Genomic DNA, 15,204 nt, shown 5'->3' on the forward strand with positions numbered 1-15,204 from the left:
ATGTCTTCCCATGTCCCACCCTGTACAGAACATGTAAGAAAGCATTGAAAGACTCTGAGCTTTAGGAGTGGAATTCCTACATTGCTAAATGCTGTACTTCTAAAGAAATTAATCTTGAATGCTACTCATGGAAGGTTTCTAAAATTTTAGTCACAAGCTCATACACATGTAAACCATCTGGTAACACTTCTAGGAGATGGCAAGGAGATTTGAAGAACTATAAACACTGTTATTTACATCATGCATGTTTTTCCACTGGAAGGAAAGAAGGAAAACAGCAACCTTAAACTCTTTACGTACAAAATGACTGTAATGGAAAACGGACCACTTAAGAATTGGCTTGCAATACAAGGAGATTAATCAAACTTTAATGACTGACAGCATTCCTTGTGGTCAGCACCACCCAAAAAGCCTGTGGCAAAAAGTTTCTGGCATTGCAGGAAAAAACTGCCAACAAGAGAAAGCACAAAACACTGGACTTTTGTTTAAATTATCAAAACCAAACCAAAGAAATCCTAAACCAGATAACCTAAGAAAGAGAACAAATAAAGCAGATTTTCAGATAATTTCACATCACAACAAATTAAATAGGAAGCACTTATTTTCCATTCTGCTGATATGAATTAATTTTATGTAATTTGTCAAATGCCAATATCAACATTTCATGTTCCAAGACCAAGATTTCTTGTAATTAATTCCATGGATGTATTTCTCTCTATCTCCTAAGAATCCATCCAAATTAGGGAACTTGTCCTAAGTACACAAAATTGCAAGGTAGGGCAGCATAGCCCAAAACCTTAATTGCCTTTTGAACTGTAGCCTAATCCTGCTCCCTTTCTGGTGCACTGTACTAAACTTAAATGTTCTTAAAATGCTTTAATCATTGGTAAACACATTTCTAGCTTTACATGTAGCAAGAAATCAGTTTTCAATGTGAAGCATCACTTATCTACAGCAGTAATATGCACTGTATTATCTGTAAATTTTTTTGAACACTTGCAAACTAATGTTTATCACAAAAATACTGTGAAAAAAAATAAAATGAGAGACTCCTGGTTGAGGGACACAACCCAAGAACTTCACCCATTAGAATAAAAGCAGCTGTAATTTCACGTGAGTGAAATTTCACGTGAGTGAAATTACAAACATAGAATTCATAGAATCACAAAATGGTTTGGATTGGAAAGGACCTTAAGATCATCTAGTTCCAATCCCCTGCCATGGGCAGGGACACCTCACACCAGACCATGTCACCCAAGTCTCTGTCCAACCTGGCCTTGAACACTGCCAGGGATGGAGCATTTACCAGTTCTTTGGGCAACCTGTTCTGGTGCCTCACCACCCTCACAGTAAAGAACTTATTTAATCTAAACTTCTGTTTAAGTTTGGAGACTAGAGTACCAGTTAATGCAATATATGAAAAGGCAGTCAGGCTTTTTGACAAAGCCCAGTGTCTGAATCCAGGATTTTTAGTATCTATCTTAATACTTGCACCAATTAACTCCAAAATAATTATACATCCTGAACACAACTTTGAAAATTCTGACTGCAGTTAGATACGCACATCTCACAAAACTACTGAAGATCAAAGCCCAGATTTCATTACCTTCGATAGCAAGATTTACAGTAACCCATGTTTGTGCTTTCTTGTTATAAAATAAGCCATTACAAAATTTCATCTGTACTACTACTGATTACCAGTCATACTCACAGAATTGCACAGCTCCTGACCACATCTAGTTTACTAAACAGAACTAATACGCAAGACGTTATTTACCTGTTTTTCTTTATCCACTTTGGATGCAAAAAAAAAAATCTGTTTGCATTTGTCCTTAAAAGCAAAGTTTAGAGCCTGTGTTGGGAAAGTCTGTGTGACATTTGGCAAATTGCCATGCCAAACACAGAAAAATCCTATAGAAAAAGAAACATCTTTAAAATAACATTTCCAAAGTTTATACTACACCAAGTATATTATACAATATTCCTTCTATTGTTTCTACTTCAGTATGAGCTGTAACGAAGGTCAAAAGCGTTCCTTTTCAGGTCCTTTATATTTCAGGCATTTGGTACTTGAAATCTGGATTAATTCTGACACTTACTAAAAGGTACGTGCATTATGTGTTAGCATGGCAAAATCTAAAACTGCAAGTGAAACATCAATAATGATGAGAACTATGTAAGATTTTCAACTTCCTGACCTCATACATTTTTAAGACTAGGGATACCTATGGCAAGTGCAGAACAGAAGAATATTTCAGAGAACTGTGTAGAAGTTTTCCTGCAGTAGTCTCCTATTTCTTTATTGGTTCCATAGGGGGTGCTCACACTCCATACTAAAAAAAAAACAAAAAACAAACAATGAACGGTGTATACGGGTATTAAACTTGGTAGTGCTTCTGTAATGATATTCTTCTTAAAAATTAAAGAAAGGATCCCTTTGGACTCAAGTATAAGAAGCTAAATGAAGCTGAGGAGGTAGCGCAGGAGCAAATCTGATGTGGATTATGAGAAAATATGGCAACGTTAGACTTTGCTAAACAGTGAGTCTTAATGCTACCGTTTTAACTCCTTTAGTAGCTTCTGTGTATCTGTTCCTTTTAACATTAATTCTAGACACTGATTCACAGTGTCTGTAATCTTGCTGAAAATTAAAAAGCTACAAGATTTGTATCCAAGATACCTGATATAAAAGTCTGTGTTCTGTGGGAAATGAAATCCTGTCATCCTTTGGAGCTTTTTTTAAAACATACTCTTGAAAAAATCTGCCAAATACAGTCTCTGCTCAGTTGACTAACAAAGTAACCACTGAAAATGTCCTTCAGTATAGTAGTATCAACATTATTAATGCAAATTTTGGAATGCTTTGTTTTTGAACTACATTTCTTTGCGTATAAACGTTTTACCGTATTCAGATGCCCTTAACACTGTTTAAGGTACGGTTTCTTGTGAAGGAGCAAGCCCATCTGAATAGCTCATGGGTTCCGAAGGAGTCCCAGGTTCCTTTGGTTGTTCTTTTCTTCACACGCAGCTGTGCATTCACACAGTTTCTTCTGCATTGACTCAGTTGTGTGTTTGACCCAGCTGAATTCAACCCAGTACGCTAGCAGCAGACTGGGCAGTCTGACTAAACACAAGGATCTAGATAAAAGTTAGCTGTCTTCTTTCTAAAACACTTAAATAACCTTTTTTTTAGCACTGAAATCATATAACCCAGCATTTAAAAAATTGAAACGAGACAAATCTGAGCAAAACCACCCTTTTCCATACAGAAACGCTTCTGCGCACAAACACACTTTCAAGTTCTGTAAAAGGTGTTAAACCGGGTAAAAGCAGTGCAGCAGAGACTGCTCACTTTTCTATGTTCCTTCCTCCATCTACTATGATATCTAATACTAGACTTTTAAAAGGTGCTGTTCAGGTGTCATCCATACCAATACATATTTTTATTTTTCAAACAGAATAAATCTCGTATCACTTGATTTACAGATGAGGAACAAATCTAAGGCACTATTGACATAACTCAGTTTTGTAGATTTCAAGTTGAAATTCTGCTTTTCATTTTCTAGGAATCATCAATGTTGGAGAAGGCTAATTTAATAAAAGCTTCAATCATAGAATCATAGAAGGGTTTGGGTTGGAAAGGACCTTAAGATCAAGTTCCAACCCCCCTGCCATGGGCAGGGACACCTCACACTAAAACATGCCACCCAAGGCTCTGTCCAACCTGGCCTTGAACACTGCCAGGGATGGAGCATTCACAACTTCCTTGGGCAAATATAATGGCCAGTGGCTTAGCAACTTCATTTGCCAGCTCCTTCAGGACCTGCAGATGGATTTCATCAGGTCCCATGGACTTGTGTACATTCAGGTTCTTAAGATGATCTCGAATCAGATCTTCTCCTACAGTGGGCCTAAGGTCTTCATTCTCACAGTCCCTGCATCTGCCTTCCAAGACTTGGGTGGTGTGGTCGGAGCATTTGCCAGTGAAGACTGAGGCAAAGAAGTCACCAAGAATCTCAGCCTTCTCCAAATCCAGGGTAGCCAGTTCTCTTCTTAGCTTCTGGACAGAGCCCACCTTGTCCCTAGTCTGTCTTTTATTCGCAATGTACCTATAGAATCCCTTCCTGTTATCTTTTACATCCCTAACCAAGTTTAATTCTAACTGGGCCTTAGCTTTCCTAACCTGGTCCCTACCTTCCCAGACAACATCCCTGTATTCTTCCCAGGCTGCCTGTCCTTGCTTCCACCTTTTATAAGCCTCTTTTTTCCAAGTTTCCTCAGTAACTCCTTACCCATCCAAGGTGGTCTCCTGGCCCTCCTGCTGCACTTCCTTCTAGCTGGGACACAACACTCCTGAGCTTGTAGCAGGTGATCCTTGAATATCAGCCAACAGTCTTGGGCACCTCTGCTCTCTAGGGCTATATCCCACGGAACCTTACTAAGCAGGTTCCTGAAGAGGCCAAAGCCTGCTCTTCTGAAGTCCAGGGCAGTGAGCTTGCTGCATGCTCTTCTCACTGTCCTGAGGATCTCAAACTTGACCATCTCATGATTGCTACAACCAAGGCTGCCCTGGAGCGTCACATTTCCAACCAGCCCCTCCCTGCTGGTGAGCAATGTCAAGCATGGCACCTCTCCTTATTGGCTCCTCTATTACTTGCAGAAGGAAGTCTTCCACACAGTATCATATGCTTTAACTTCAGACCTAAGACTTTTACTACTGCTTGGATTTAAAGCAACTGTGGGTGATTCAAGGCAAGCTGTGAATCAGTCTGGGGGAGTGGGCTGTTATAAGCATTGGATTGACAATTTTAGAAGTACTCTAAACAGTGTAATTTACTAGTGAAAACAAAATCTACAGATTTGATCATGAGAGCCAATGGGACTGCCTTTACTTCCCTAAATACTTGAATTTTTTTGATCCCATTGTTTAAAAAGCAATTTTAGTCATACATTTTATGAAAAGCACTCAGAAAAAGTGAGTAAAACAAGCAGAAAGGAACCTGATTAAATGCTGTGCAGATGACCAGATCTAAATGTGCTGGTTGGGGGCAAAAAGACACCCAAAAATCTCTCATTTTAAGCTAAACTTTGGTTAAAAAAAAAAACATTTTAACAATTTATAGGAAAGCTGAATTTTGTAGAAGACTTCTGATTTTGCAAACATCTTGCCTTATACAGATGCAACCTCACATTTTTTGTAAATCCAGCTGCAAACTGTGGAAGATCTAGCTAAACAAACAGTATTTAAATAAAAGAGAGAATGTGTTAAGTAAAAAACTAGAATAGTGCTTTACTGGTCTTTAACAAATATATAATTTTTATTACGAAATTTTGAATATAAAATAAGCCAGCTCCATGCTTAAAACCCTCATCCTCCCTGCCCCATTTTCTAACTTCAAAATTATGCTTTAACAAATATAACCATTATTTATATTACAAGTTAAAACTCATGAAGTCAAGTAAAACATCAAGCACACTATAGTCCTTGAGTGTGCAGGAGACCATACTGTCAAAACCAGTAAGCCATTAGCTCTGGGCAGCCAACTGCCATGAATTGTCTAAAAGATTTCTTTCGGTTTTGATTACCACAAAAACATTTGCTGAAAACATTTGCTATTTTTCATGCCCTTAGGGGAACAATGTTTTAATTAACTGGAATACTTTTTTTTCCTCCATCACCAATTGCCAGATATTCAGAGAGCACTTTCGGGATATCAGCTTATCATGTTACATTTCATATTATACACTGAACAGCACTGAATGTACAAATTATGCAATGTTTTCATATAATAAAGTTATGATCAGGATAAATAATTCACCAGTATATAAAAATAAGAACTCTGGTTCTCTGAATTCTTTTTAAGTATTCAGTTGATGAGATCATCAGAATCATCACTGAAGTTTTACTTGTGTCCTACCACAAGGTACATTTATGTTTTTTAAAAGCATTTCAAGGATGTGGTGGGCACCACAATTAAGTTAGTTTTTCTTTATATTGAAGTACTTCCAAGAGATGACAACACCACGAGGTGGGCTGAGTGTTCAGGAAGCTCATCTATGTCACTAAACCAAAGGACAGTTTAAAGGCCAGTTCAACAGCAGCTTCTGTGACTGAGTCATGGAAACAGACATAACACTCCTGAGGTTTGGGATGCAGAATGCGTCTCCTGGGGAAAAAAAGAAAGTATTAAAACAAAATTATCGTATGTGTCAGCTTTTTCTCCTTAACTGTTTGATATATTCTGGTTGTACTCTGAGGTGTCAGTAAGATGTTAAAAACAATTACTGTGTAACACAGGAAATACCTGTGCCTCTCCTTCATCATCTTACTTCTTTCAATACATGAGATTTCTAAATTAAAGTTATTCTCTGCTCAGATTTCTCATGACTGCATGTGTATGGAAGAAACTTCAGGTTTTCAGGACCTATTTGTATGGTAACTAGTTGGTGTGCTTGCAGTAATCCACATTTCCAGGTTACAAGCTGCAAAAGGGTATCTGGGAGCAAGCCCCAGTATTCACATATTTACTCATTTTTAGACTTAATACATCTGGGTAGATACATTCCCACAGGTTAATCTAGTAAGCTCTTTCAGGGGAAGAGCTAAAATAGGAAAGTTGGTAACACAAACTGCAGTTCTGGACATTCCCGGTGAGAAACAATTGTTTTTCTTTTTAAACATCTGACTTGAAGGCAAAGAGGTTGAACAAAAGCTCTGTCAAAGAATTTCTACATTTTTATTCCTGGCTAATATAATTACCTGTGGATGACATTTCCTCGCCTTGTAGCAGAAAAAAAGTTCTTAGGCCACATTCAGAAATGTATTTTGCTGTTTTCTGACTTTCCTATTTGTGCAATAGTTGAACTAGTAGAAAATTATAACCCAATGAATTAATCTTAAGTGTCATCATTTATCTTCCTTTCAGCCCTTGCCTATACTGAATTTCTTTTCATATGGTGAAATCACAACTTCCATTCAACTGGGCATTTTAATTTTTTTTCTCTATTTATCTAGTAGGAATACCAAATAAAGAAGATAAATGTAGAAAAGAAAGCGTGCTGTTGACTGACACTCCTGATATGATGGTCTACTTACTGCAGCTAAAATGTAGATAAAACAAAATACAGTAGATGGAGGAAAGAGCAACACAGAAGCACTGGCTACAGAATAGGGCTTATTGGCCTGGACTTACAAAATTGCAAGCTCTGATTCATTCTGGGTTGCAAAGAAATGATACATACTACTTTCTCATTACACCTGACTTTAATTGCTTCAAAAATGTATTATTTTTAATATTTAATGCCTAGGGCAGTATGCTGTTCAAATAAGGCTTAGCTATGTAGCAGTAACTATATGCATCATTAATAAATATCACTTAAAATCAAGTTTAAATAACACCATGAATCACAATGATAATGGCAGAACTTTGAAAACACCCTTTCTAAAATATCTCCAAGACTGGTAGATTGGTTTAATCTTCCCAATGGAAAAAAAAACCCAACAACTAACCACTACAGTTGCTCACCTTCCGTCTTTGTATCACTGAAATCAGCGCTGTGTGTGGAGGAGAGACAGGTGGGAGTGACTTGCAGGTAATGGAGAGGTGAGGAGGTGCATGAGGAGCACAAGGAAAGGGTCTGAAGAGGGTAAGGAGAGCGCTCCCACAGGTCTGCATTAGCACAGCGCAGCACGACAGAGGCTGCCAGCTGTGATGTTAACACGCTGGTGTGGTGCTCCCCTGAGTTAACTAACACGCCTATGCTTTACAGTGGGTGCAACAGCACACCAGTGCAACTTCCCAAATACCAAATCAAAGCCACCTCACTGGGCTCAAGTATTTCTGTGGTGTGCTGCAGTTAAATTAATTCTCAAAGAATACAGCAGCATGTTCAAAATGGAAAAAACTCTGGGAAAAATAGATTCATTTGTCTTTAAACTCACCCCACAACCCAGTAATTCACTGTTGGTGGTGGTTTCTTCTGATCAGTCCAGTTTTCAGGAGAGCACGCAAACAAAAGTCCGTGTTCTGTTACCAGATCTAGGTCCTCGGCTGCCTTACTGAATTCTGAAATCCCACTGCCTGCTTTTAGTTTATTCTGTAAAACAATTGGAGAAATGCTAGCATAGATTGAAATATTTTTACATAAACACTAGCAAATATAACTGTGATTTCTTCAGGAATCTCTGATGAATGATATTGCTGTCAAAAAGCCAGACTCAGAAGGTAGAACTAACATGTTTACATGATTCTTTTTTCCAGTTTTGTTACTTTGGCATTAACAGGCTTTTCCATTGTTATACATTGGAGGTAGACACATGCTCCCCCATTTTTTTTTTTTCCTTCTAGCTGAACACTGTTTCTCTAATAAGACATCTGAGATAATACAGGTTCTTTATAAAAGTGTGTTGTAACACACAGCTAAAGGTCTTATTTTGATTTCTCTGTGTGCCTCCCTAATTATGAACTGTGATAGTAAAAGTCTACTGAATAAACTTGGCCAGGCAGGAATTTTTTGTAAATAAACAGTTGAAGCACTTTGCTTAAGTGCGTAAGACGTACAGAAAATCAAGACATTTTTATTTAAAGACATTTGAGTTTTTAGGACTATATTTTGTACAAAGCTTTTGAATAAACCTTGCAAAAGTGGTTTTTAAGTGAACTCCTGGTACCTCTTTTGAGGATCAAACTGCATGCACAAAAATCATTTTACTCTCTGGCCCTGGCTTGGTGCTCAATAGTCCTGTGAATCCAGTAAGGCCATGGTGTCTGTCACCAGGAAGGTGAAAGGGAAAAAAGACCAGAATGAACATGGAGATAAACAGAGAAGGAATTCTTTCAGAATTTCAGACACTTGTCACTAGTTTAACTCTTCTCCCACTTAAATCAAGGGAAGTTTATTACTGTTTTGTAAAGGTCTATGTAATAATGAAAAGAACAAGCTTTAAATTTTTTCTTTTTTGAAGCATGAGAAGTAGGATGAGATTATGGAAACAGGAGTGGAAATCCCTTTGAAACAAATCTGTTTTAAGAGTGTTGCTAAACCAGGGCATCTCTGGGTCTGCCAATGAAACTTCTGTTCCAAACAGCTGCTTCAAAGGTGAAAGAAAAGGTGAAAGGGTTTTTCTTGAGGAAGAAAAACCCCACAAAAATCCAACCCCACTCCCCCCCCCAGTAAGATCTGGAAAAGACAGTAGAAACATCACAACTATCTTAATTTCTCAAAAATGGTAGAAGAAGTAGTGACATGAACCTCAGAATTTGAGAAACAAAATGACTAATATTCCCCTGAGAAAATATCTTTTTCTAAATTTCTCTAAACATGCTTTGGATTGAATTCATAAAGTATATTCTAAATGACTGATAGTTCACAGAGTGGAAGAAATTTCAAGATAACCTTTCCTGTATCTTTTCTTAGTACGTAAAATGGTTTCAAACCCTGTTCTTGCCAATAGTGCTACTGTAAAAGACTTCAGGAATATGTTAGTACTCAGTCTGATAATCTTCACCACCAAAAACATGGGGTTGTTGCCATGCAGTTTCCAAGCTTACATTTGTTTATGTTTTAGCACATCTTAATATTATGCTATTCATACTGAAAATATTGAAGAAAAATTATATATTAAGAGGGGATATCTGACAGGACTACAAGGGTCTATATTTTCATATACATTAAAACTTCTTCTGATTTAGGAGTAAGAAAATACTAAGGTGATGATGAAGGAAATGAGGCCAGGGCTGCTTAATACCTATAGTGACATATTTTTTAGGGTTTAAGACTACAGACCTTGTTTTTGCTCAATTTAAAATTTCTTCAAAATTTCTGTACACATTTAAAAGTTAAATTGTGAATCTTCAGGTCTCAGAAAGTGAGGCAAAGCCAATTATTGATTAGTTTACAATATTTTTGCATTATTGGCACAATTTTACAAATCCTAAACTATAACAATATTTAGCTGATGTCAAAGAATAAGCAGTATTATTGTACATTTACATATTTGACCTTCTTGTGCAGTATGAATAAGGAAAACTTCTATTGATTCTTTCACATTCTCCTCATGCAACCTGCCAATTTCAGTATTAATTGTTAGAGCCAACCTGCAAAAACTGCCCCAAATTTCTCAAAAAAAAAAACTTTGTTCTGCAACACATGTTCATCATGTGGTGATTTTCTGATTTTCAGAGCAAAATGAACCCAGCTGCTGCCTACTGTACTCGCTTCTTAAGCAGCCAGGAAAACATGTGCTGAGATAGCTGTGGCCAAAACAGAAGTTTTGACTTTCAGGCGTGAGTTTTTCACTTTTTATGATCTATCCTTAATAGTTGAATGATTTCTTTCTTCAGATTTTTTGGTTTGAACTGTAAACTGTCTATCTAACAGTTATAACCAAAGCACTTTGGTGGTAAGAAGTATTTGTGTATTTTGTCTGCTTGCTTTTGCGTTTGTACATCATCCAACAAAAGTGCCCAGAATAATGGCTCAATGCCAAAGTTCTCAGCCAAACCTCAGGGTTGTAAGAAGTTAACAAAACAATTCACCAAATTCCCTATTTTTCTAACACTTAAAAATTCCTAGAGGATCTACAATGCACATCAGTCTATGAGAAGTAACGTTTTTGGTAACTTCAAGAAAACATTAAGAAAAAAAATATACTGCTATTTGCAAATGATGTTCATTCAGTTTGTACTATTACTTCCCATTTCTCGTTTAGTTTACTTGGATCGTCACTTTAGGATCTAAAAATTACAACTGATAAGCAATTATTCCAACTGATAAACAGTACTCCATTTAGGTTTGTAGTTAATTATTTCTCTTTTACAAAACAACTAAACAGGACACAAATATAGCAGGGACAAAATGTTATCCTAATTTGGCTGATGTCAGTAAAAATTAACTCTGCAAGTAACAACACAGACTTTTAGCAAAACAGTGTACACTGAACACAAAGTGTTTGAGCTGAAGGGAGTATCTCATAAATGGATTCTTATACCTATTGTTTAGATTTCTGCATTACTACTACCACCTTACTCTAGACAGATTGTTGGGAGTAAAGTCAAACACAAAGTAATACAGGTGTTGACATCAGATCTGTCCATTTTTAAGTCTAATCTAAGTACCCACATAAAGCTCTGGCAGCTGGGATCAGATTTCAGCCCAAGCCAAGAGCAAGTCTTGGACTGGCGTCTTCAGAAAGGGAAACAGCCTCACCTATTCTGGCATCCCACCTAATCTAAAATCCAAGAGATCTGGCAGCATAATTAAGAGGAATCAGTGGTTATAGCCAGACTTCTTTTAGACCAATATCCCCATGAACAAAGGATTGCAGACATTAGTGTATGGTGAACCTGTAAGCAATCTTGAGTAGTATTAGAGACCAAAGACACCAAGAATGACCAACCATCTCATGGTCAGAAGCCCTCTTGAGGTCACTGTTCAGACACTGACTGCACAGTGAGGGAAGGCCGCACTGTCACTGCTCACATTTAACATTTTCTGTGAAAAAAGAGGGCCTAAATTTCCTTTTGCTGCCAATCTGAAATCCTGTCCCAGCATTAAAATGGCTAAAACCCCTCTCTTACTACTTACAGGTCTTGAAATCAGAGTGTGAAACTTTTAGCTAACTTACAAACAAGAGTCCTAATATGATACTGAGAAAGAAAATACTATACTGGAGACATGGACTACTTATTTTGAGGGCATCTTTAGTGGGAAAGAGTGCCATAATTGCATGCAAACTTGGTTTGATGGTCAGAGAAAGAACCTGCCCATAATTAAAAATATCAGGAGCTTTAAAAACAACCACACACATGCAAATACACCTGTTAATGAGCTACTTAAATAATGAAGTGAAATACTGTGTTGAAATACTGTGTTGAGATTGTAAATAGAAAACCAGAAAACAAAGCTTCCATACTTCTTTCCTCATGGACTGCTGAAAAATGTCCCGGATTGAAAGACAGCAACGATAGAAATTCTCAATTAACTGAGGGTGGATGGAGCCACCGAGCCGTGCTACTTCTTTGTGAGTTGGAGTGATAAAGATTCCTTGCATTGTTTCCAAGGAGAGATAGTGGAAGAGGGTATTCTCAGGACCAGATGTCAACCTTAAAATTAAACGTAAAAATAAATAGGAGTATTCATTTAATAATAAAATATTTTTGAAAGAAATTTCAGTTAAACAAAATATACTTTTGTTTCTTAAGACAAATTGTTTTTCTGGTAACTGCAGTACAGTACAAAAATGGAAACAGACATTCAAAAGGTGCTTATTTCTACATGAAGGAAATCCTGGTAATCTGGACTGTTAATACTCAATTTAAAAATAAAGCAAAAAACTATGGTACAAGGTAGGTATTGCACGTGTGTTCTCAAAAATTCTCACCAAAAACAAAGAAAAGGAGAAATAAAAGCTCTTTTTTGGGGGGAGTGGGGGAGGGAAGCAAACCTTTCTTTGGAGCTCAAACAAAACCCCAGAGCAGACTGTGCTGTCACAAGCAACAAGTGAGACCTGGGAAGATCATGGATTTTTTGTCCTATGTAGAACTATCTAGAGATACCAGGGAGGGAAGAAGGTGCATGTATGGTCCAAAACCTCTTATATTTGAACTTCCAAGGTCACATATGTATAGACAAGTACATACATTCTACTGACATATTCTTGAAAAATAGTGGTCTTTTCTAATTAAGATCTCCATTTAAGAGCTTCACTTTTGAGAATCCTTGCGTAGCAAACTTTTGGTTAGAATAAAACGACACAGGAATTTCAGTGATCTGTGCATATTTAAAAAAGATCCAAGTCTGGCCTTAAAAATGAAATACTTAAAAAAGTCATTTCTTACTTGACAGCATTAAGTTCTGTATCTTTCTCTGAAAGGTTCTTTTTGAGGCTTCCTAAATTAAATGGATTTGGTAGGGTATGTTTTTTTTTAGTGGCCTGAAAAAAAGCATAGATATGAACTAAGAGAGAAAAAAGCAGCAAACAGAAGAACAGAATCAAACAATCACCTGCTCAGAAAAAAAACCCAGCATTTTCTTTTTTAAAGGCCTAAACAGTTAATTTATATAAGTGTATTTTGCAGCCTATTTTAGACTAAAATGGGTTAGAAGCATGCAGAGCTGTGCAGCACTTTGTTCTGGTAACTTATTATTAACACTATTATTATTTTTGGGGTATTCCCCAATCATTTCTGCTGCTTCCAATGCAACTATGCCCACTTTGACTTGTGACACCCCCCCCCCCCCCCAAATTTACAAGCAATGATAAAATAAAGCAATGTGATGGCTTTGAGGCTGACCCAAAGCTTCCCAAAGCAACAGGAATTCAGGGCTCTTTAATTTAGTCTTAAGAGTTACTTGAGTGAGTTTTCAAAAGAACTGCCACCTCTCCCAAGCCCACCAGAACTTTATGGATACTCTTTGTCTTTGTTCTCAGACCTGATCCGCTGCAGATTGTGGATTACTGCTTTCATCTTCCACAGGACCTTCATTACCATGGTCAGGTCCTCCACTGCTCCTCGTCGGGCTGGGCTTACGTGTCATTAAAGATGAGTCACCAAACAGGGTCCTTTTGCTTGCTGGAGTGGTTCCTGATTTCAAAGTATTTTGTAGCTTGCTGAGCATGGGTGAGGTGGTCAAGTTCTCGGATTTGTCACGTGTTGCAGGAAGGAACCAGTCAGCACAAGATAAAGGTGGGATGGAAGGAGAATCTAGCCTTTCCTCTATGCTGGCATCTATTCCTTCCAGTTGAAGTATAGTGGCTTTAACCTGATCTACGTATACACAGTCTGGTCCTGGATTCCCAATTGCTTTTGAAGCACAGCCTCCCGCCTCTAGCAGGACACACAGCATAAAGTATCTCTGTAAATATGGAAGTAGCAGTATTAGAGTTTGGTTTACACTTAGCCTTTGAAGAATTTATACTCAAACTTGCAAGTTTTACAGATACAGAAATAGTGCTACTTTCTGAGAGGTTCTATCCCAGAAGACAGCTACAATAGAAATATTTTGTAAAATTACTGAATAAAATGCATGAAAGTGTTGATCTTACTGAACAACAGACAACACACAACAGCCGAAGAGAGCACTGGAGAACAGACACACTGCAGATGTTAACTTACCAAGCCAACTATCAGTAAAAAGTATCTTGCTTCAGGCTCCCTGTATGCTGTAATAGCAGAAACTTCACATGGCTGGATATGATGATGTGGAAATACTTCCCGCCATATCACTAACTGACTGATCTTCTGTTCTGCTGCCAAGGGTAACAGACAATAGTGCCGACAATATAAACCTATGTCAGTAAGATCTTCCTTTGGCAAGTGATTACCAATCAAGTAACCCTTAATTGAACACAGAAAAGGAAGTGTATTCAGTAAGAAATACAGCATCACCACTTATCACTTAAGAGTGCTTTTCGCATAGAGATATCCACACTCCACATGCATTGAGACTGTAAACTTTCTGGCAGAGACTGTCTTTTTGGTGTACCTTGTACAACAGATAACAATAAGCTTTTGAACCACATCTGAAGAATCAGAATACTGTAATATAAAGAAAACATCAGCATATATGCAAGTTACCAAAGGCAAGCTGCGAAACACTAGTTTTAATAACTTGCAAACCAGCTACGGAGTTAAGGTGCTTTAATTCTCATTTAATTCTCTCTCCAAAAATACTAAGCTATCACTGGAATTAATAAAATTTCCAAAGAAGATATATAGTATAAAACCATTTCTAGCACTAAGGGTGTTATAGTTAAAAAGCTGCCATGGTAGATAGTGATCAGTTCCATCTGTGCCAACTGTTTAGTTCCATAATGCTACAGCATAAAGAGCAACAGCATGATAAAATCCTTAAAATGTAATTTTCTTAAAGGAAAGGTTGTTACCTTCCTATTTATACTGTTAAATATACTGTCTATATTTAATAACAATACATAAATCTATAAATGAGGCCCAAGTGAAAAAAGCTGTCAATACAATTCCTCAAGTCTCTGATTTAAAGATAGATTAAGGATAGATCACCTGTTACCTTTATTAAAGAAATGGCAATGAACCAAAAAATTCCTATTAGGATCTCATACAGTCTCTCTTGAATTGACTCTTACTACTTTCTTACTACCGTCTCTCCTTGGATCATAACCTGCAAAATTCCCATGAGACAGTTTCAAACAAGCATTTTGTTCTTATCATATAGCACCTACCA

The 15,204-nt window shown here is 37.3% G+C and overlaps 1 protein-coding gene across 2 annotated transcripts in view; it reads right to left on the reverse strand.

Moving 5' to 3' along the window:
- Nucleotides 1-5,416: 5,416 nt before the first annotated feature.
- Nucleotides 5,417-15,204, reverse strand: part of INTU (inturned planar cell polarity protein) — a 46,955-nt gene continuing 37,167 nt past the window's right edge. For both annotated transcript variants that reach the window (XM_062614160.1, XM_062614159.1), the window contains exons 11-16: nt 14,118-14,339; nt 13,435-13,857; nt 12,840-12,934; nt 11,915-12,104; nt 7,943-8,097; nt 5,417-6,167 (exon numbers count right to left, since the gene is read on the reverse strand). In XM_062614160.1, coding sequence (XP_062470144.1) covers nt 6,056-6,167; nt 7,943-8,097; nt 11,915-12,104; nt 12,840-12,934; nt 13,435-13,857; nt 14,118-14,339 — 1,197 coding nt within the window. In that variant the 3' untranslated portion in view covers nt 5,417-6,055. The remainder of the gene's footprint in view (nt 6,168-7,942; nt 8,098-11,914; nt 12,105-12,839; nt 12,935-13,434; nt 13,858-14,117; nt 14,340-15,204) is intronic.

This window comes from Pezoporus occidentalis, unplaced genomic scaffold (assembly GCF_034315485.1).
Source record: "Pezoporus occidentalis ecotype Australia unplaced genomic scaffold, CSIRO_AGI_Poc_V1 ctg172, whole genome shotgun sequence".
NCBI classification, from domain to species: Eukaryota; Metazoa; Chordata; class Aves; order Psittaciformes; family Psittacidae; genus Pezoporus; species Pezoporus occidentalis.